This window comes from Mangifera indica, chromosome 10 (assembly GCF_011075055.1).
Source record: "Mangifera indica cultivar Alphonso chromosome 10, CATAS_Mindica_2.1, whole genome shotgun sequence".
NCBI lineage: Eukaryota > Viridiplantae > Streptophyta > Magnoliopsida > Sapindales > Anacardiaceae > Mangifera > Mangifera indica.
This window is the reverse complement of record NC_058146.1, coordinates 8750384-8774797: the sequence shown is the minus strand read 5'-3', so window position 1 is coordinate 8774797 and position 24414 is coordinate 8750384. Positions and strand designations below refer to the sequence as shown.

Sequence of the window (24414 nt, the reverse complement as noted above, 5' to 3'; positions counted from 1 at the left end):
AGGGTGACTCATCACCTGGAGTTGAGAATTTGGGTAAACAATTGAGATATTTAGCATTATTTATATCAAACAAACCCTCATAAAAGCAGCTGCATAATACACCCACACAAGGATAGATATCTGCTTTCCCAATCACAGGGCATTCATAGGGGAGTCACTTCATTTCATCAGAATAAAAATCACCCTTTGTCTTATATGTCTTTATCTATTCTACCAAACATCATACTCCCAAGAAGATATCCTGCTGTGCAACAATGACCAGAGGAGAAAAAATGTTCATATAAAAAGTAATTGCTTCCATGCAGATCCAGTTTGATCGTTTTTAGCTATGTTCATCCAAATTTACTCTCAAAGAACCTCCAATACCATGTAGAAAGAGTTAAACATTTGAACTCTTAAGCCCAAATTTACTACATGAATTCTCTTGACATATAATTTCAACACATGATATAATGTTCTGTAATGAACCACAATTCTCCAAAGAAACAAATTTTTACATTAGTGATTCAAGCTAAAGTGTAAATATTGATATTCTATTAGGATTAGGATAAATTAGGATAATAATGAAAATAATGGAAAGTAAAGATTAAGATAATATTTTGTTCATAATTTGAACTGTCAGCTTCAAAACGACGTCGCGGAACTAGCAGTCAGTTAAAGGTGGGCGTCGAATGCATCGTTTCATTTAGGAATGCAATGTCGTTTTCTGAGGAAGGAATGAATCTAGAAATGAACTGGATTTTAATAGTTTGATACATTTTAATAAATTGTTAGCTTAAACAGCTAGTTATCAAATTGTATTTGGAAGGAAAAACCTTCATATAAATAACAATTGCAATGAACAAAGCATGATATAGAATATACAGTTAGTCATCTTCCTCGTGGCTACAATTTCTCTTTCTCTCTCTAAATCTTTTCCTTTTGATAATTAAATTCCCACAATGCAATATTTGGTATCAGAGCACCAGTTCTAGCCATGGTGGAAGGTAACATGAATCAAGAGTTGCCGCCAAAGATGATGCAGTTGGTATAGGAGTCAAAATTGAGACACTAGATGATGCTAAAGGAATTGATTGAAGAGATTAAGAGTTTGATAGGAGGCCTCAATTAATAATAAAAAATATTCAACAAGTAGAAAGCAGTTGATCTATCAATGGAGGAGAGCATTGAGCAAAAACCATCCTAAAGTAGGTCGACTAAGCTGGAATTTCCAAACTCAATGGAGAAGAGCTAGACAACCGGTTGCTCATAGTAGAGTACTTCTTTGAGGTGGATGGTACTCCAAAGGATAATCGAGTAAAGATTGCAGCTCTACACTTGGAAGGAAAGACAATTCAATGGCACCAAGGCTCCATTAAGGCTCATGGGGATCAACAAGTGATGTGAGAATAGCACATGTAGTGTCTCAGTGCCAGATTCGGGATCCATGCATATGACGATCCACGCATATGATGATCCACTCTCAGATTTACGAAACCTCATACAGTAGGCCCTTTAAAAGACTATCTTGATGCATTCGATGAGCTCTATCCTAGGGCCAAAATCTATGAGAATCAGGCCCTCCATTTTTTCTTGTCCAGACTTATTGACACGCTACAAATGTTAGTTCAGATGTTTAAACTCCGAACATTGGCTAAAGCTTATTCACTAGCTGAGCTTCAAGAAACTACCATAACTGCTCTCAAGGAACAACTTAAGCCTTTAACCAAAACCCCTAACCTTGCATCGTCCTACAGATTACCACATAACCATCACACATCCACATACAAACAACTAGACAAAGGTGGTTAATAGGTGTATGGAGAACTACTTACGTTGCATGACAGGGGATATGCCACATACCTAGGCTCGATAGCTACCACTGGTAGAGTACTAGTACAACAAATCATACCACTCTAACATCAAGATGACACCATTTGAGGCATTGTAAGGCTATGCTATGCTGCTCCACATTTTGTATTTCCTTGAGGACAAAGCGATTCTCAAAAGGCCGATAATGTTAGGATTAGAATAAAAATAGAAATAATGGAAATTAAGGATTAGGATAATATTTGAATAATAGAATTAGGATAATAATTGAAATAATGGAATTGGATAATATCTGAATAATGAAATATTAGGATACTGATTGAATAAATTATAGAAAATTCAAGATCTTAATAGAGTTTGAATAGGATAGGATATTATAAAACGAGAAGAATAAAAGGGGAAGTGGCAATAAGGAAAAAGAAAATTAGAATTTTGGGTAAGTTAGTTGTGGGCAACCTAGGGCTAATTAGGGAGGTTTCCGATGTCTAGAATGGTCAGCGCTGGGAGGCCTCGACTCCTCGAATTGTCTATTTATCCTATTATAATTCTCTTTTATCAATAAAATCATCTTTGTTTGTTTAATTGTTATGTTTGCCATTTTAAGTTGAATTAGCTAGGATTCCTATAATGTTCCAAAATTACGTCATTTTCAACTTTTAGTATTATTTTAAGCAAAAAATGGCATGCATTCTGATGCTCCACACAATCATAAAATAAGAAAAAGTAATACATATAAAGAAGAAAAGCAACTGAAAATGTTTAAAAGGGAAAATCATATAAGACCAACTTGTTGACAGTATTTTAGAATCATCAACAATAAATTCAATCAAGTTTAAACCACAGAAAAAGAAGCACAATTAAATACACATAAAGTGTGATTAGTGTATACAACAGCTTACCCTTTCATGCAGAGATTTGAAAGACTTCAATAGAGAAAACAATTCCACAAAGTTCAGTAAAAATTCTGTATCAAATGTAGCTTCAAGTGGTTGCAGCCTGACCTAAACAGACAAGTTACAGTACAGGAACACAAAATTATTTCTAAATAGGCAAAAGAATACCCAAAAATTGACAGAGTTCATCACTTTTAAATCATAGGGAATTTCAAAGCACTATGCACTAACTTATTCCCAAAAAAGAAATAAGCAATCGCTAGAAGTACCTTCACTGATAATTGAACATCTTCCTTTGAAGAGAAATCTACCTGTACACTTAAAGAAGATTCTTCATTTTGCAGTGCATTTTCCTTACATGACAGCCAAAGACAAAATGTATTATTAGCCTATAAACCTAATCACAAAAGTAGCAAGAGAATTGAAATTTTCAACAACCATATTCAGTTAGATTCATTAAATGATGTTGTAAAAGCGCGTTTGGTTCTGGTAATAAAGATAGACTACCTAGATAATTATTAAGTATAAATTATTACTATATTTAATAAAAATTGATAGGTATAAATAAATATTGTATTTAGTTAAAGGTAATAAAAGAATACAAGATATTTTTTTACTTAAATGTCATTAGGTATAATTATTTTAAAATATTTTTTATATTATTTATTATATTAATCAAAAAGATTATTTTTGTCCTAAAAAATTAATAAGGATATAATTATAATAAAATTAAAATTACCTAACTAAGTTTTTAATACCTAAAGTGAAAGTGATAATAAGATTATCTCTTATATTACCTGTCATATCATCATTGATAATAAAAGATTATCAGAATCTTTTATTACTTACAAACCAAAAAAATAATATAAATAAAAAAATAGATTATTAAAATAATGTTTTACTACAGTTAACCAAGCACAACCTAAGAGTATATGTATGACTACATGTTTATCTTTGTATTGCTTTCAAGAAGGTAGAAAAGACTCATTTTGAAGGGATTGCATCAAATTTGGAATTTTTCAGGTCATCCTGTAGGAAAGGAATAGAAGAATTTTTGAAAAAGCACAAGGAAGATCATGAACTTGAAAGGGCTTAGAAAAAAAAGTTTATTTTAATTCACCCCTTCCCCTATAACCCCCCCTTACAAAATTATCAAAAACACCTGATAGAGAGGTATTTAATATTTTCTAAATGAAAAGGATGATTTATACCAAACAATCACATAAAGAGGAAAATACGACAAACCCCTCTCACTATTAAGAAAATGGAGATTCAGTTGTTAGATGCTTTTTCTATTTAAGTCAACTTTTATTAAGGCCTTTGCTTAATAATCTTGATGGTCCAGACTTCTTGTTCCGTTTTCCCTTGTGTGATTTCCAATTTTTATTGAAAATTTTCTCACTAAAAGATCCCAAGAACATTTCCTCAACAAAAAACCAATGTGCAAAATTAAAATAAGCAAGAACTGTTAAATTCACCAACAACTTTATATGCATAAACAAGTGCAATTTATAATACAAACCTCAAAGATCAGTAGAATGACTTTCTTGTTAAATGGAAAAACCATCTTCGTTGACTTGATGACAGTAATGAGGCTAGCCAACTCTTCCCAAATATTGCAATCAATAACTGCACCTTCAAGGACAAGCTTGGCAATTTTTTGACCAGAACCCCTGAAACACAAGCACAAACCGTAATTTCACTATTCATGTATTTCCACCATCTATAAAATACAGCAAGTAGGAGCAAGAAAAATGTCACTGAACATTAAAAATCTGAGTAACATACAACAATGCTTAGGAAAATTTTTATATCTCTGAAAGCTGTAATTGTGTTAAAACAGAAATTACCATCAAGTAAAGACATCACGTAGATTCAAGACACCAATTTTTTTCTTCAAAAAATGATGGAATACATTAAATATTAAAATGTAAAAAGGTAAAAAGATAATGAACAAAGAGTCCAACCAAAATATCAAAAACTGCAAGACATTAATACAGAAAAAAAGAAGCTCCGGTTCAAGCCAAGACTGCTCCAAATATCTTTAAAAACAAAAAAGACCTTCAAATTCCTTACAGATACACCTTATTCATCCTTAAGAGACATTATCATCTACTCAGAAAAAGCAATTGACTTCTCTAAAACATTTGGTTATCTGTGATTAATCGATGGTCCATTTTCTCAAAAAAGAGTTTGAATACAATCCAACAATACCTGCTCCAAAGTGATGCAGAAATTCGAGCTATGCTGAACCTTATGGCACAAGTGTGGAACTTATTATTTCCATCTTCATCAACACTGGGTACAATCAGAGGATGGAACTTTGTCGCCTCATATATGTCCTGCACAAAAAGGTCATTAAGTTTTATAGAACAGAAATTTTAACTATTTACAACACAGGACAGCTACCTTGACAACTTCATCAGAGACTACTCCAGAGAATTGACTATAATCATCCGTCCCTCCAGCACCAAGCATACCACGGGACAGCCAATTTAACCATCCACGGGACCTGCTAGATGAACGATCATCATTTCGTGATTTTTCAATAGAGGAAGTGCCACTATTCATTCCCATATTGGAATTTGAAGGGTTCATTAAGACTTCCTGTGGACACACAATTGCGTAAAAATTAACAATATAAATGATGCTTACACCAATGATGTAACAAAGTTGCAAAAATGCCACCTGCCATCCTAACCAAAATGGTCAAATATTATACTTAATATAAACTAATTATATATTTCAACTGTGAATACAGAATCCTATCTTTGCATGCAAATGTGAATACTAGCCTGTCATCAGAAGCATTTATACCTGCAGCTCATATTCAGCAGCTGATCTATAGCTTAAGATGTCATCTATATCACAATCTTTCTCCATTTTCTCCAATTCAAGAATAACAGATTCCTCGATTGCCTGATGATCACAAGAGACAAAACACAAGCAGGTAAACATTTAATCAACTCTGATAATACCCCAAATAAACCAGCAGAAAAAACAACAAAATAGAAAATTTATAAAGGATGATAAAACAATCAAAAAGACTAAATAAATTTCTAATTAGCTTCTAGTTTTAAACTGGGCTGAATGGATCCTTTTATGTTAGGAAATTTTAAACTTGAGACAAACTGCAACCACGCTCCACTTTCGATCCAACAATTTCAGAGCACAAACATAACTCATATTGAATAAGAAAAATATAGCACTTATACTGCTTGTTATGTCATACGATTTGTTTCCTGCTCTACATACTGAAATCTTAACTTTCCATAGATAACACAATTTGCAAACGGTTTTAATGAATTACTTTAACATACTGTTTCTGCGGCTTACTGATCTTGTAAATTGTATATTCCTCTCAATTGACCAACTTCTAGCATGCAATTTTTCCTATCTAATCTACCATCACAACTTTCACTTTTAATAGAAAATCTAATCTTTATATAAGGAAATATACTGCTAAGAGGAGAGCGCAGAAGCAATTAAACTTCATATGTCAAGATCATTTAGAGACAGATAGCCTCGTTTGACATGTGAAGAACACCAGACATTAAGTATATTTGAATTTCAGTTATAAATATCCATTTGAAAAAGAAAAAATCCACAGGATGGTGTTAGGACTTAATAAATAATAATATTAACATTAATATTAATTGATTAAGATAACATTAGATTAGAAGAACATATTAGATTAGGATAAAATATATGATTAGGATAAGATTAGAATATTTTATATAAGATTAGAATAATATTTGTTGAGTTGTATCGAGCTATTGTTGAATTGTATGCAGTTATATTAGGATGAGGATCTGTAAAATAAAAAATTAGTTTATTATATTTTCAATTATAGTTTATTGTAACAATATATATAGATGCATTATACTCATTATCAAATATACAAAAATTATTTAATTCAATATTTCACATGATATCACGGGAAGTGATCAAAATGATATTGAGCAATTAAAGAAACACTTATTCAGCTACTTTCAAACCAAAAATTTGGGATTGCTAAGATACTTCCTCAGTATAAAGGTCGTTCAATCCAACCCTAATATTGTCATCTCTTAGAGAAAGTATGCATTGGATACTCCTGAAGAAACAGGGATGTCAAATTGCAACTGATAAACTCTCTTATGGATCATAAGTTCAAGATCTTACCTGAACAAGGAGAGCCCCTTGCAGACCATGGAAAATACCAAAGACTGTTTAGTAAGTTTAATTACCTCACCATCACATGGTCTGACATCTCCTTCTCTGTCAATGCGTTAGTCAATTCCTACAATCTCCATGTGATAGTCATTAGGATGCAGTTGTTCGAATTTTGAGGTATATCAAGGGTTCACTAAGCAAAGGGTTGTTATATGAAAACAGGGTCATACACAAATTATCGGATATTCTGATACTAATTGGGTAGGCACTTCATCTGATAGATGTTCCACTTTAGGTTTTTGTGTTTTTGTTGAAGAAAACCTAGTATCTTGGAAAAGTAAAACGCAAGATGTTATTAGATCGAGTGAAAAGGTAAAATATTGTGCAATGGCCTTAACAACTTGTGAGTTTATTTGGCTAAAGCAACTGATCCAAGAGTTGAAATTTGCAGAAATATTACAGATGAAATTGCTTTGTGATAATCAAGCTACTTTCCATATTGTCTCCAACCTAGTGTTTCACGAAAGGACTAAGCATATAGAAATTAATTGTCATTTTATTCGAGAAAAAGTTAAGTCCAATTGTATTACTACTAGTCACGTCAGCTCAAATGACTAGCTAGCGGATATCCTCACAAAATCTCTCAGAAGCCCACATATTGTTTTTATTTGTAGTAAGCTTAATGCATATGATATATATGCTCCAACTTGAAGGGGAGTGTTTATAAAGCTATTGTTAAATTGTACACAGTTATATTAGGGTTAGGATCTGTAAAATAGGAAATTAATTTATAATGTTTCCAATTATAGTTTATTGTAACAGCATATATAGATGCATTTAATTCACTATCAAATATACAAAAATTATTCAATTCAATATTTCATAATATTTATAGGATAATATTTGATAAAGATATTATTATGATAATATTTAATGAGTTATATATAAAGGGGAGTGAGTATTGTAAAAGAGAGGAGATTATTGTTATTTGTGTTTTTTGGGTAGCTTTTAACTGATTGGGAGAAGAAAGGCATCTCTATTTACTTTTGGAAGGAGTTGACACCTCTTGTTGCCAAATGTATTTATTTCTATATTAATAACATTTTGGTTGGGTTTCCATTAGATGGCAACTTAACAAAGCAGTGGCAGAGTGTGCAGCAACAAATTTCAATAGCATTGAATTATTCTTTCAAAAATCTTAAATAGTCAATAGATTGGTGAGCCCCCTTGTGTAAACACTAAAAAAATTAAAATTAAAAATAAAGTTACCTGATCTTGTTGAAGACAATCTAGTTTAGTCTTGTATAAGTTAACATATTTCCGACGATAATTCCTGGAACCATTGAAAAAAAAAATTCATAAGCTAAAAAAAGTAAGATTAGGATACACATAATATTACCAAAGATTGCTACAGAAGAAAACAAGTAAATAACAAAATTAAACATGTGATGCTACTGCTGGGAAATCTCAAATTCTCTATATGTTTATTATTTTATTTTTTTTATTCGGCTCTAATATGTTGATTTTGTTGTATCATATCTCATATGGCTAATTCTTGATTCTTAGGGATTTTAGTCACCATCAATTTTTGTATTTAGAAATAACTTTGAGATAATTGTTTCAAATGACATTTAAAAAATCAATAGAAAAGTTTCTTTCTTCCTATCTTCATGGTATCAAAGCGGCGCAGATTTGGGCTGCTCTTAAATTTTTTTTCCCCAACAATCTCACAACCAGTCTCGTTCAATGTTTGGTCACAATTCACTTTTGGACCTATTGTCTTCTAGTTGATGTTATTAGCCTGTAGTGTTGAACCTTCATTTTCACCACACAAGTCTTCCCTTTTATCTCTTGGTTTCTTGCTTGTCTTATGATGTATTTTCGGCCACCTCTCCAACCCTAGCTTCCAAGTCTCTATCAAATCTCCATTTGGCTCAAACCACCATTGAGAATGAAGAATTAGCTCCATGCAAGCCCAAAGATTCATTGCTTTTTCCACCTTGGCCCAACTTTACTTTTGGGTGCAATCTCATTACTTGCATCCAAGGCCTTAATGAAATGGAAACTTAAATGAGTCTAAGAAGCCAACTACAAGCCCACTTGAAGCCCAAGTAGATGAGGCAGCCCTCCATCACTTAAATAGAGCCCAAGATGCCATGAAACCCATTTAGTTGGATTGCAACTAAAAAGGAAGCAAATAACTTTAGTTGGTAGACATAGTTCCACCTTTTAGGGAAAAATTATTCCCTTTTGTTGTTTTCTTCAATTAATATGGTATGGTCTTAGTATTGAATGAATGGTTAAGCTTAAATGAAGGGAAAAGCTTCCATGTCAAATTAATGCCCAATTTTTGCCATCACTTACTCTTGTATATGAAAGTGGATTTTCACTTGTAAAGCCCTAGACTTCTTTGATAATGAAATATTCAAGTAAAGCTTTGTAGCTTTTCTTTAGTTGCTTTTTCTTTTATCCAATTCATCTTGGAGGAAGAATTGGTGGTGGAAGACCCCAAGGTTGGTGGAAATTTCCTTTATGCCTTGGTTAACTTTCTTGTTACCCTTGAAATCCAAAGTGTGAATGTGTGTTGTATGCCCGGATGTTGTTCACAGTGTGTAATTTTGCCATTTTCAGATTTTGTCATCAAACTTTGAAACAAGTTTTGAATGTCTTGTTGGTTGAGTTGTGATTGCTACAATATACCATTAGAAAGCTCTTTGAATACTCTTTCCAATGATCTATACTTTGTATGTTTTAGAGATCATTTGATTGGTTAAATTGGAAGACAAAGTGTTGCTGTGCCATATGAACATTAATTTCCAGATTTGAGTTTATGAATTGTTGCATTGCCTTGATGGATATGCACCATGTTACTCACAAAAGAATGTCCTCTTAGTCAAAACCTATCTCTAACTTTCCAATCATACCTACCGAACCATTAACCAATCGATCAAGTGTTGAACTCCATCCTCTACATTCCTCTTATCGCCTTTAGCTTCTCTCATTTGGTTCAACATAGACATGGCAGAGGGGTTAGGCTGGGATTTGGCTCGACCTATGGGCTTGGAAATCAGGCCTGTGGGCCGGCTTAGCACAACCTATTACTATAGTGGGCCATTAAAAATAAAAAAATAAAGATAATTAAAACAAATTATAAACAATTGGGCAACGACTACTGGCCAATAGTCGTTGGGCATAATTTTTTTATTTTTTTTCTATATAAACCATTCTTCCCCACCTCTCCAAAACATAATCTCCGAATCTCTCTCTCTACATTTTCTTCAATCTCAAACTCTTTCAATCAAATTTCAATATGTCTAACAACTAAATTTTCATTTGTTTAACAAGTTTGTACTTTTTCAATTATATTTTCTTTTAGAATATTTTGATAATGAAGAAACTTAATATGTTTTAAAAAAAAAAGTGTTCAAACAATTGGGACGAATTCATTTTTGTAGACTCAAATGAGAACGAATAAGTTCAGTGTAAACACTATACGAGAGACCTCGTAGGAATAAATAAAAATTAAATCAAACCTCTCAATTTCATACATCATTACAAAGATGTTCTAGTTTAAGAAATTCAAATAGAGTAACAGATAAAGCAAAACCCAGAAATGAGACTTCAAATAATTTAGAGTAACACTTCCGACTTTTGCTTTCTTACTACACAACTTGGATTTCTCACACTTGAGGACCTTTGTAATAATGTATGAGAATGAGAGGTTTGTTTTCATTCTTATTTGTTCCTATGAGATCTCTGGTATAACGTTTACACTGAACCTATTCTTTCTCATTTCGTCCTAATCGTTTGAATATTTTTTTCGTTTAAAATATATTAAATTTTTTTATTATCAAAGTATTCCGAAGAAAAATCAATAATTAATAAAATTGTAAAAACAAAATGAAAACTAAGATGTCAAACATAATTAAAATTTGATTGAGCAAGTTTGAGATTGAGAGAGTAAAGAAACTTTGGAGTTATCTAGAGGTGAGGTTTTTTTAATAAAATTTTATAATTTCCTTTAATTAGAATATGAGAATAAGTAATAGAAATATACAAACACAAATGATTTTACATCTTTGAGAATAAATAAAAAATGTAATTGGGAGAGTCAACCCACCATTTTCAAAATATTGTCATCGATTGTATTAGTTTGAAAGTGAACATAGATTAGTAATACATAAAAATTTATCTAAAAAAATATTTCTTTTAAAACACAAGCCGACCCACAAGGCCACAGACTAGCCTGGTTAGGGCCTAGCACACCACAACCCTTCATTGTGAAGGTCGTGCCGCAAGCCCTCCTAAGGTGGCAAGCTGCCTAGCCTGCATGTAACAAGCCTTGGCTAGGCACAACCCGCAAGCATGTACTACAAAATGTTCAAACGGCACCTTACCCTTCTCTTCTAGTCAATTGCTTTCATAAACAAGAGTCAACAAATACTTAATCTCCATCAACTCCCTTTTCAATGACTGAATCTCACCCAAAAATCAACCTTAATCAACTAAATTTCACACTTGATTCCATCAAACGTGTCCGTCAAATTCCTTTCCAAACGTTCTATCCTAGACTCCATGCAAGTGTTTGCCATAACCCAAAAATTTGTAAACACTTGGATACCAATTTGATAGCAATTTGTTTACTCTAACAAGCAATTTTCTCAAACACCACACAATATGACAAAACCAAATAAAGATGAATATCAACAAATGTAGGTTGTTTTTATTAATTCAACCTTCAACTCAACATTCTTCACAGAATTATTTTAATGTATGCAAACGTTACAGTATCAGGAAAACAAACACAGAACAATTGATGAATGTGTTGGTGATGGAAGCCTAATAACAAAAGTTTATACGCACAGGCCCACAAATGCAATTGAAGAAAGGAAGCAGGAAAGCAATTTAGGAAAATCAGAAGGGGGCAGCTTGGGAAATTCAGAAGATATGGAAGCTACCAATTTGGAGAGTCCTAAAGTGATATTCAGCAGTAGCATATAAAGGAAAACAGAAAAGAAAATAGGCAGCAGAATATTCAGCAGCAGCATATAATGGAAAACAGAGAAGAAAATAGGCAACAGAATATTAGTTGTCTTAGAAAATATTGTCTTTAGATTTAAAATATTATTATTAATATGTTTCCTAAGTAAATTAGTATTATCTCTTGGTGGTTATTTAAAAGGCCTTATTGAAGGGGCTTGAGGACACATGGATTTTATGTTGAGTTAATAACATCAGTATTGAATTATTATTTTATAGTTTCTTTCCTTGAAACTAGTTGCATCACTCCAATTAATTCCTAATTTTCTTTGCCGCTGTCGACCTGTTTGTGTTGAGTGGATTCTACCTGATTGGTTGGAGTGGGAAGAGCTTAGCCTGGGACCATTCTGAAGAAGTTGTTGTGCGTGCTGGAACCAACAGATTGGAAGCTTGCTTGCCACTATTGCAAGTTCGTAACAGTTGGCAAAAAGGGTGACAAAATCCTTCACAAGGCAACTGCCTTCCCTAGAATCTCTTAACTTAATTCATGTTCGGCTTCTATCTTTTCCTCCTTTTTATAATTGTGTTTTGCTCTATCCAACGATTGTCCTTTCTACACGTGTATGACTCTTGTTGGAAGAGCACTTGAATGTGTCGGTTGTGCAATAAAATGTGCCAGTTATGCCAACTCAATAGAAAAGAGTGCTCCTCAAGTTGAATCTTTATGTCAACTCTTGTACACCTTAATTGGAGGTCTTACAAGCACACTCACACTATCACCTATGTAGAAATATGAATTTCTCAGTTTGGCACAGCATACCGTCAAATACATAGAAAGATGAGTAAGTAAACAATCACCAAAATGGCCGTAGAGTCGACATCATCAAACCACATCGCTAGTAAAATACATTTCAAAAAAATGGGGTAATCTACCAAAGTATTATAGGAACCCTAAGGATATATAACTAGAAAATTTTACAAATATTAGATGTTGCTAGAGTTCTTCTCAAACATCACAAAAGTCACCAAACGTCCACACCATCTATCAAAAAAGCACAAACACGGCTAAAAACCATAGACCTTATTGGTAAAGTATTCAAATCTAGCCAAAAAAGGTTTGAAGTTGTCGATCTCCAATCAAAAGCAATCAGAAGTTGTTGATATACTTTCAGAAGTCATCAAAAGTTGTCAATCTACATCTTGAAGTTTTAGATCTCATCAGATTGGCTGAAAATTTTCACCCAATTATTTCACCAGTTTATCTTCAATTGTTTTAGCTATCAACATCTATAGTCATCATTGCCAACTGAACAATTTTCACTCTTCTATTGACAAATTTTAAAAGGCCCACTCGTAGAAAATTTTAAAAAACCCCTTTTGTGGCAACTTTTAGAATTCCTCCTTATGGCAGTTGTCTTCAAGAAGAAGAATTTATATTATAAGTAGTAATAGTTAGATCAAAGAAAGTTTGTCTTCTTCTCTACAAATCTTCCAACTAGCTTTAAGAAATGTCATTTCCACATTGATCAAATCCCTAAAATTAAAATATCTTAACATTAGGATTCAAATCCCTAAAATTAAGGAATCCTAACATTCTTTGCCTCTTTAAAATAGCCTTGTCTAGAAGGTTGAGCAACAATGAATACTAAAAACTTCTCCTTCAATGATTGGGTAAGTTGAATTTGGTGGATAAGTCGCCTTTGGGTTAACCCAATTAGGTTTTGGGTCAAGTCTATTGATTGGGCTTGTTTTTAGTGGTAAAAGGTTTGGACTTGGTTGGTATTGGTTTAAGTTGATATGATAAGTTAGGCTCGGGCTTGTATTATAAGTGTTTGGGTTGCAGATTAGGTTTGGGCAAATGGTGTGCTTTAAATTGGTGAATTGGGTTGGATTATATTTTGAATTGGGTCTGACACCTTGACAAGTCCAACACCTAGATAACTCTGTTCTCTCGTTTCGCCCTCTCCTTGCATATAGTCTACCTTTATCCCTAATGTCAGAAGCTCATGGCAGTCAAGCAAATAAACAATTTCTAGTAGCTAGGCTTAGTCAAAAATAGCCGATTTTTCATCAAAATCAACTAAATTACCTCCATAATCTATCGAATCACCTTTTTGAGTCATCGTCAACTTTGTAAATTCATTGAAACCTATTGATTTGTGTTTGAAGTTGCTAAAATCTATAGATTTCACCTTCTAGTCATTAGAAACTACTACTTTTCTATCAAAACCTCCATCTCAACAAAATTAGGTCCACTCTTCTTTACTAGATGGACTTCTCTCTCTCACTTATCATCAGACACAATCAAAATAGCATCGTCATCATATTCATCCTCGTCCAGCAATAACATTGTTAACCACCTGAATCTATAGTCGTGATCAGAGTCGAGTTTGCCTTCACAATGAAGACAAATTCTTTTCTCCAACAAATATCGAGCTTTCGATTCTTCCAATTGTCAAAACCACAACCAACTCCTATTCTCATCCAACATAACATTGATTTGTCTCTTTCTCATACTGCTCTGATAACAAATAATAAAACCTTAAGGTTTTATCAAACAAAATTGGGAAAATTGATTAAAAAAAATTTAAAAGATAAGGATTTCATCACTTCAAAAAAATCAACCTCCAAATTGGCCAAAGGTTTTGAATTATATTTTACTGCTTGAGAAAAATAGCCAAAAGGCATTATGTAGATAAAGAGTTTCTAATCCTTAGTCAACTATGACTTGTATTGCTTGGTCAACTTGAAATTTGAATAAAGGAAAATAAATAATAAAAGAAAATATAATGCTCCTACTATAATTAGAGTAAATCAAATTAGGATTCAAATTCCTAAAACTAAGATATCCTAACACTAAGATTCAAATTCCTAAAATTAAGGAATCCTAACTGATATTTATTCGAGGAAACGAGGAATATCATCAACAATCCAAGCTAGGAAAAGAATCTATTCTCCAACTTGAGAGGGAATGTGGAAACCAAAATAAATCCCGAAAGTTTAGGATACATTTTCAAATTAACTACTATGTAAATTTTGCATTTTATTCTTTTCTAGTTTAGCCTAATGTTCTACAACCTAATTTATTGCAAGCTATACATATATTTGCCTATCCTATATGAATAAAATGAAGCAAGAATCGTTCAATTTCTCAATTCTAGTTTCCTTGCGATAACAAGTCAACAATAAGTATAGCTCACAATCTTATACAACATGATAGAACAAAGCGTATTGAAGTTGATAGGCGTTTAATTAAGGAAAAAATGGATAGAGGGCGGATTTGTACACCTTACGTGCCTACTCAACAATAATTAGCAGATGTTCTAACAAAAAGACCTCCCACAGCAAGATTTTGGGAGTTGACTACCAAGTTGAGGGTGAAAAACATCTATTCGTCAACATCTATTGGGAAATCTAGGATTCTTCATATCTTTATTATTTGACTTTTTTTATTTGGTTGTCACACGTTGATTTTGTTGTATCTAATATGATATTGTCAATTCTTTATTTTTAGGGATTTTAGTTAACATCTATTTTTGTATTTAGATAAAACTTTGAGAGAGTTGTTTTGAATGAGATTTTAACAATCAATAGAGAAATTTATCTCGTCCTATCTTCAGCTACAACAATTGCTTGAATCTATCTGCTATTGGGTTATCAAGAAAAAGTTATCAAATATGAAGTTCAATAATATTTTGATAAAATTTTTCTAACCAGAACCAAACTGACAATCAATTTACCAGATTGAAAAACTTAAAAGATACTATACCAGCCTATTACAAGAACCACCCTACCTTTTTCAAAACAAAAAATTTCACTGATTTTAAATAGCTACGAAAATAGTTAGGGTCATAATAAATATTAGATAAGAACAATAAAGCTTGCTAAAGAACATTTCTCATTGGGGAGAAAAATAGAAATGAAAGGTATATAATATAATGGGTATCGAAGTTACATTGGCTTAAGTCATTTTAACAACTAGAATCAAACATGTCAAAGCACTTAATTAATAAAGATATTGATCCACACCCCAAGTTTAAAAGGCTCAAGATTTCGAACATGATATCAGAGCTTGTAAATCCAAGATCCATCTGAGTATATGGTAAGCTGAAAGAAGCTAGATCCTTAGGTTAGAACACATGTAGACTCATAGGTTAGCCACCCACGGGCTAGCCAAAAAGAGCTAGACCTTGTTTCAAGTTGAGTCATAAAAAGCCAAATCCAAGTTTTAATGGACTAGCCAAAAAAAGCTAGAACTTGCTTCGAGCTGAACCAATAAAGCTAAACCCAAGTTTAGATAAGTCACCCCATGAATGGCAAATGTTAGTGGGTAGGCCAGTTGCACTCGGGGTGGCTAGTTGGAACATACAAGTCTTACATTGGGAAGAAAAAAATAATATAATGGTTATCCAAGTTAGATTGGCTTAAGTCATTTTAACAATTGTAACTCAAAACATATTAAAACCCATAAATAATAAAGATGTTGATCCACACTCCACGTTTAAAGGGCCTAAGATTTCTAATATATCTCACCTAAGAATTGCAGGTGGGAGAGCATTCTTCGATGTTTTACATCAACTCTTATGCCTCATTGGTTAGAAACATTACCTCTAATAGGTAAAACACTAAATTGTCAGTTGGTGGGGTGTGGGTTTGGATGGATGACTGGATGGGGTTGTGTATGTGTGCAAGTAACCAGAGTTGTAAATAGTGGAATGACTTTAACCACAGAGGAAGCAAGCATTGATGAAAGGTTAATGTACACTAGCTCACACACTTTTTGCCTTCGGAAAAACTTTAAAAGAGTTTAATTAAATTGCAAAAATGAAAGAAAGAATCCAAGTATGAGCATAATGCAGTCCTTAAAACATGGTCATTTAAATAACTAAAATTCAAACTTCACTAGATTTTTTTATAAAACCATGATCTCTGTAACAAATATGAAATATTAAATAATGAATTAATCATTCATGTGGCATGATGCCTATAAAATAATCTAATTAATGGGACAATAAACTTACAGTCGCTGTCCAAGGTATCTCCAAGAAGTTTTCTTCAATTTCTTACGAACATCTGATAAGATAGATTGCTGAGCATATTGCCACCACAACTTTTGCCAACCATCTGGTTTTCTTGATAAAGGACTGAACCTAGGACGATAGCGTCCATATCTACATCCAATAAACAAAGTTAACACCTTGATCACATGCATATTGATGCTTTATAAAATTTGCATCTCAAAAACAAAAAAGCTATTTTATTATGGAAAAGTAGGAATATAGCCACTGTATAAAGATACAAAGCTGATGTCAACTACACTCTATGATAAAATTATATAAATGATCAATTTGAGAATTCCAGTTCTTTTAACATGAAATTGGAGGCAAATTTTATTAACAAAAAGAAATGAAGCTAAACAGGTGAAACCAGCAGTCCACCACCAATAAGGACAGCTTCACATTTCAATCAAAACCCCCAAAGGTAAAAGACAAACTTAAATCAAATCCAGCTCCTAATTTGTAAGAATTTAAACAAAAGAATCATCATAAAATCTTTTAGAAACTGAAGCACATAAAGATACTAAACATTGAACTTTATCCCAAGCCAAATCAACCTTACCCAAACCAAATCAACCCCCTCAAAATGGCATCTTCCCATAACTATATAAAACTATGAAAGCATAGCAAATAAAAGCATTAACTAACAATAGAGCAATAAAATTAATTATTAATAAAAACATAACTCACTTTTCCCTTAATCGACTTGTGCATAAGTAATCTAATAGAGAAAATATTTGTTGCAACTGAACCTCATCCAAGGACAAGACCTATAAAAATAAAAATATAGAATAGAAAATTGTAAGATTAATTGATTAGTTATTTAGCAAGCAAATGGAAGATAACAAGCAATGCAAAATCTGAACTAACCAATCTAGCTATCTCAGCATTGATAGAATACTGAGGTTCATTATCGAGCTTTCCTGATCTGTTCACCTACATGAAAGAACATAATTAAGCAAAACACAATAAAAAAACACACTCAAGTTTATACCTACTATCCACAACAACTCAAGAACAACTGCAAAATTAGGTCGCTGAAGCACAACATCACTATGTGGAAGCATGCTTACCGTAAGCGATATTGAGACATCCAATGGCTTCAATATATGGTCGAATTTATTGTGTTCATCACCTTCAGCTGTTATAATGCTCCAGCATTTGGAATCTCCAGTGTTGTCCGAACTCATGAAATTAACATCTGATTGGATTATACTACAATAAATCTCCAATCCTTTAACCTCAATACTTTTGTTTACTTGCCCCCCTCTAGCCCTGTCACTAACAAGATCTGCACTTTAGAATATATTATATAGTCCGAACCATAACAAAGCATCTAAGAAAAGAAAAGAGTAAGAAAAAAAAATTAAAGAAGAAAAACAAAATATAGAATGCAGGGAAACAACAGAAAAGATTACCCAACCATATTTTGCTTCATAATTGTCAAGCTGGAAAGCCTCAAGCCAAACATCATATGCACCTGCATACATTACAATCATTTTGGCTTCATGCTTAGAAATTCAAGCTCTTTTTTAAATAAATACATTTTTACTCAAGATCACTATTGAGACATGATACTCCATTAAGAAAGGTTTGACCAAGTAATTTAGTTTTTAAAGTTCAGGGGAAGCATGTTTTATATGGAAATTCAGCTTAATGGTACACAAAAGCCAAAAGGAAAACAATGCACCCAAAGCTTCCATATACTTCTCTATTCACCTTAATGAGAATGGTCTAGTTTTAATATAAATTTTTGGGGTGGAAGACCTGTCTGACAAATTTCTAAAAATTTGTATAAATGTATCAATTTCATCCCTTAGACTCCGTTTTTTTACCTTTGACCCCACCTTTTTTTAAATGTTGACAATTCAACTTCTCATATATACTTCTTATATTTGATTTTGTATAGTTTTTAACACCCCTACAAGGGAACATCTATTTTTAACTATTCATTTATCATATAAGGATTCCAATACCAACATCATTTACAATCCAAGCTTTTGCAGAATTTAATCTCATAAATCAATAAACAACAGAAGAAATCAAAAGCACTGAGAACCAAGTGAACATATGGGTGACATACCGAGTTAAGTTGCATATTACTGTACAAAATGTGGAAGTTTCTAATTGAAACTTGGATGCTATCAAGAACCTAGAAGTAAAAGAGAGAAGTTATAGAAGAATAGAATCATTAAATTCAAATACAATGCATCAAAATTAATTGACATAATAAAATAGGTCTTTCGTTTTGACAACAAACCAAATAATCTTATTAAAATATAAATGGAGAGGTGAACCAATGTCCATAAATAGAAAAAATTTAAATAAATAAAAAAGATTTCAACAACTCAAACAGGAGCTCCTCCAAAAAGGAAATTATGGCACAACCATCCAATCCCTTTAGATAAATTTTTTTTTGAAAAAAAACCCCTTCAATTGCTTTGTATCCTTAACAAGTAGACATAACAAATTGCCATTTAGAATTCATGTCACCTTAGCAGTGATGTATGAAATAAATGATTGCCCAGTCTGATTATCTGCAAATGGTAGAACAAAGTATCAGCAAACAAGTGCTCCAAAGTGAATTACAAGCAACTATTTTACCCAGAAGATTACCACATCTTATCCCAAAAATAAATAAATATATACAGAACAAGAAGATGTATGAACACAACAAATTCAAATGCTTAATAAATAAATCACCCAACACAAACAAGAACTTATTTAAATAATCTTGATTGCAAAACCTTACAATGGTCAATTCGCTAGCATATTTCTCAAAGGTTTCATGGTTCCTATAAGCAAACAAATTCCTAATAAAACACCTCAGAATCTCTCTTTCTCAATCAGCACCCTGATTTTCCAACTATAATTGTATAACCAATGCATTCAATTGCATTCCAGAAAGCATTCTATGAATTCAGAAACATTACTGAAACTTTAACATGGAAGTCAATAGCTCACCACATACGCGCCTTGACAACTTTGCCAGCTCTGCAGCAGCAAGTTTAGCCTTTTTTCCAGCAAATTCTCTTTTTTCAACTTCCTCCAAACTCCACTACCACAAATTTTTAAAAAATATATATATATAGATCAATTGAAGTAGAGACATCAATATCATGTCTTTGATAAACATATAAGGAAATGCCATATCCTAGTAACATTGCTAACAACAACAGATTCCATTATCTCAAAATGTCACTTCCCTAACATTCAACATTAAATCATTAACTAAACCAAAAAATAACACAACCCCCCTTTTAATAAACATAAACCTCACAATTGATAATAATACCATCTGAGCATCACATTTAACTATTCTAATTCCAAAATATCAATGCTAATAATACTCTCATTCTAGTAAAACAAATTCTGTAACATAACTGCTAAATGTAACAAATTTGTTCATTGCATAACATTTTTGCATTCCATTAAGCACTGAATAAGTAAGTTATATCAATAATAACAAACAATATCATTTTAGAAAAATAAAAAATGAACAACTGATCCAGTAACATTACCAGACCAATACTCCACCATTAACAATGTGGGTTCCAAAAATTAGTTAATATATTTTATATAAACTAAATTTAAAAACTAAAACAAATTAATATTTCAGTAACAAATAATGCGAAACGTGACAAAGTAAAAATGACCCTTTTCATTAGAACTCATCAACTAACATTTCCGCAAGTGGGTATCAAAAGTTACCTCTTGGTCATCCCGTTGAGATGCAGAAACAAAAACATCTTCCAAAGTGATAATAAGCGGGTCCCAGCCCAGTTTTTTCCACGGAATTTTGATGCTCAATCTCCCAACACGCCCTTGTTTAAGAGCGAAAGGCAACTGGAGATAATCGAAGGCTTCAAGAATCAAGTCCACGTTCTCCAGCAAAACTTCTTCGTTCCAAAGAGTGATTTTCAGCTGTTCTTTCTGGATATCTTTCACGTATCGACCTAAATACCCCAGCAACAGCTGGCGCACCAGCCCTTCGAACATTATTGTGAGTTCAAAAGCCTCAGGTTGTTGGATCCAATGAGGCTGTATTGAACTGAAACGCAAGTATTTGAAGAGAATCCAGGGCTTAAGCTTTCACGGACTCCTCCCTCTTGTGGTGTTCGGGTTCGGAATTGAAAGTATAATCGGGAAGGCAAATGCAGTCTGCTTTTATATAAAGGGCTTTTTTGAAAAGTAGCAAACTAAGTGAAGTTTTCTGAAATTCATCTTAAAGTCCTCTACGCATCACCCCTTAAGGTTTTGGTTAATTAGACCCCCGACATTTTGCGAATTGTTGAAGACCTCCTACTAGCTGATAAAGAGCTGTTACACAACTCACATGTGGCTTTACCGTGTACCTTATATTGAATTAATGTACTTTATTCTAGAGTGAACATTGTTCCACGCAAGGTTGACTGCAAAAAGCGTTTTTTTCACCTTTCAATTACATAAATAACAATTTTTCTTCTAAAACTAAACTTTGTTAATGGAAATGCAAAGTGAAAGAGTAAATTTGTGGATTTGTTTAAACATTAAAAAAATGAAATTTAGACATGAATAATGTAATCTCTCTTTTTTCTCACATTTCATCCCTTTATGGAAAACCTCACCAAAACACTATCGCAAACCACCACTATCGTCGACTTTAGCACAAATGCAAGAGCACTTGGCTATCTGCAATGGAGTGTGCACATTGAGAATGATGGAGAAAATACAGTGATGGTGACAACAAGAATGATTTGGATATATCATGGTATGATTGAGACAAAGCAAGGCGAACGTAGTCGCTTAGATCCGGTCAAACTACAACCATTCCAATGTTGTGGTTGAAGGATGTGTAATGTTTTTCGTGCATTATAATCACATAAAACATGTTGTGGTAAATGAATATTTGAAATTGTTGCACAAAACCTATGTCATTGGATCAAGCGGCAATTATACATGTAAATTAAGGGTTAGGAACCTCAATGTTTGTGTTTGGTGGCTTTATCTTTTTAAATTCGTCCTAAATTTGCCTAAGATGAAATTGTTAATGTATGCCCTATGAACCATTTGTATTGTTGGTTCCGGAAGCATTTTATCTTATATGTATACTTATCATGACTTATTAACAAAAGAAATAGTCTTTTGGTTTAAATGTATAAGATGTTTCCTTTATTTATGATGATATAAAATATATATGTGAATTATTTAGATGACTCACTTAATATATAAACTGAGTCATCAAACTATTCACTTAATATATAAACTAAGTTATCAAACTGTTCACTTAATATATTGAATACCTCCATTAAATGTCATGAGATGACATTAGTGCAAATGACAATTATGGTCATGTTATTAGGTATCGGTATGGATTAACAGTTAAAGAACTGTTTTTTTAACATGACCGATAACGATAAATCGCATAATCATTAAATCACAGTCAAAGACTTATCATAAGATCATACTAGTGTGCAAAATAATCCTTTGACTTGAGATGTTATGGGCAGATATAATATGGATACGCGTAATTCATATGGGTTAACCATATCCAATAAAACAAACCATATTGGTCATATGTTATTTGTATATAAAAAAGAATGATAGCAAGATCGAATTTGTTGACTAAAAAAGTATTAGGTTTTGAATACCCAATGATTCAATCTGGATATTAGTTCTGAAGCAAATGTCGATGAATATTAAAAATTAAATCTCTGACCAGAGTATAATATAAATCATGCAAAGGTTGTTGATAATGATGTGTTTTGAATATTTAAATCGATAATTAGTATAGAATCAAAATTAGGATTTTGACTATTCATAAGTCTAAAATCGATCTGAATTAGACAACAAAATGATATTACCTATATGGAACATATGATTGGAGACATTAGATTCGATAGAGTATTTTGTCATCACGGTTTAAAGGTCATTGTATATTACTAAATGTTTACCATAATCGTTAAGTTTTTGGATTGTCTGAAAGTAAACTCATGGTTACTCCACAGTAAACCTAAAGAGTCATACCAATAAACTAAGCTTTTGAGAATGAGGATTGATTATCCAAAGTTAGATAACACCTTTTACACAATAAAAAAAAATTAGATAAATGTTATATGGGTGCAAAGATAACATTTTAAAAGTTAACATGTTAATAAGATAGATTTTGCATGGCTAAAATATATGGTTGATATACATGCATGACAAAACTTCAAATTAAGAATTTGATAAGCAAAAAGAGAATTTTAAAATTACAATTGAGCCACCATTATGAAAGCATATTTTTTAGTTCATTTGTACAAAATCTCTCTCTCACTAAAGAAAAACAAAATCCTCTCTCTCTTTCTTTCTATGTCTTTCAGCTAAGGTGAAGAAAAAGCTTGGGGTGGACTTTCTTTGGAGGCTTACTCACTTAGGAGGTTTATCCATCATCCTATATATTTATAAGAGGTAAAGGAGTGGGTAAATCTCCTAATTTTCTATGGTTGTTTTTGCATGCATTGATTTTTTCTCTCTTGTTCATGTATGACATGTTCAACATCTTTTTCTCTTCATCTTCTTTTCAAAATGGTATTAGAGATGAAACAGCTCCTTGCATGTTCATTTTAAGCCAGAATATGTTTGATGTTCATAAGAATATGTATATGTATTAGATATATGCATGCATCTTGTCTTTTCGCCTTAAAATCACTTTTCCAAGCATGAACTCTTCCTCAAATGTCTCGGATGGATGTTCTTCGTTGGATTTTAATTTTATTTTCATGTATTAATGATTTTGAGATGAAAAACATGTTATATTTTGCATGTACATGATGAAATGTTCATTGGATGCATGTTAATAGACTTGTTCTTGACATAAATGTGCATTTTTGCCTTGTAGACTGAATTTTGATTCATGAAATAAGGATGCATGTCACGGCAGCCATGTATATTGTGATATACATTTTGCTTTGAATTCATTTTGTGCTTAATGTATAAATAATATGATTTAGGGGCATGTATGTATAGCTTGTTACGTGATTTGGCTTGAAAAGATTGAAGAAACAAAGCTTGAACTTATATTATGTGTCTTGGCCATGTGCATATGATATGCTTGGTGAATTTTTCCTTGATGTTATTTTATCTATTGTACATCTAATACACGTATTAGAGGTGTATAAGTATAGTATATGCATTAAAAATATTAATATATGATGACATGTTAATATATGAGCATATAGGTGAGGAATGGTTCATATTAAAAATTTTGTATTTTTTAAATTTTGATTTGAGCATGCTAAATGATGTCTTAATGTTGATTAAGACATTTAGATTAAGATTATGGTATATGTGATTAATGTAGTTACATATAATCAATAACGGTTATGATACATGTTGAGAGAATTGACATATTTTGTTTAAATGGTTATGTATGATTAGTGTTTAATTTAGTTTAATTTGATTTGCATGTATATCAATTTACACTAATGATGATTAGGTGTTAAGATATGATCTAATGTTGGCATGAAATTGAACATTTTAGAAGGCTTGTAAAATGACGC

General features: G+C 32.3%; 1 protein-coding gene across 4 annotated transcripts in view; it reads right to left on the bottom strand.

The window, feature by feature from the left end:
- Window positions 1-21034, bottom strand: part of LOC123228248 — a 43955-nt gene extending 22921 nt beyond the window's left edge. Inside the window, exons 1-16 of one of the 4 annotated variants that reach the window (XM_044653582.1) lie at window positions 20606-21034; window positions 19859-19952; window positions 19388-19431; window positions 18978-19046; window positions 18313-18374; window positions 17968-18175; window positions 17765-17830; window positions 17585-17664; window positions 16859-17008; window positions 8127-8190; window positions 5520-5621; window positions 5112-5309; window positions 4917-5044; window positions 4225-4375; window positions 2972-3055; window positions 2709-2810 (exon numbers count right to left, since the gene is read on the bottom strand). In XM_044653582.1, coding sequence (XP_044509517.1) covers window positions 2709-2810; window positions 2972-3055; window positions 4225-4375; window positions 4917-5044; window positions 5112-5309; window positions 5520-5621; window positions 8127-8190; window positions 16859-17008; window positions 17585-17664; window positions 17765-17830; window positions 17968-18175; window positions 18313-18374; window positions 18978-19046; window positions 19388-19431; window positions 19859-19952; window positions 20606-20893 — 1890 coding nt within the window. In that variant the 5' untranslated portion in view covers window positions 20894-21034. Of the gene's footprint in view, window positions 1-2708; window positions 2811-2971; window positions 3056-4224; window positions 4376-4916; window positions 5045-5111; window positions 5310-5519; window positions 5622-8126; window positions 8191-16858; window positions 17009-17584; window positions 17665-17764; window positions 17831-17967; window positions 18176-18312; window positions 18375-18977; window positions 19047-19387; window positions 19432-19858; window positions 19953-20605 lie in introns of those variants that run through there. The other 3 variants (XM_044653583.1, XM_044653585.1, XM_044653586.1) reach the window with 3 other exon arrangements.
- Window positions 21035-24414: the final 3380 nt, after the last annotated feature.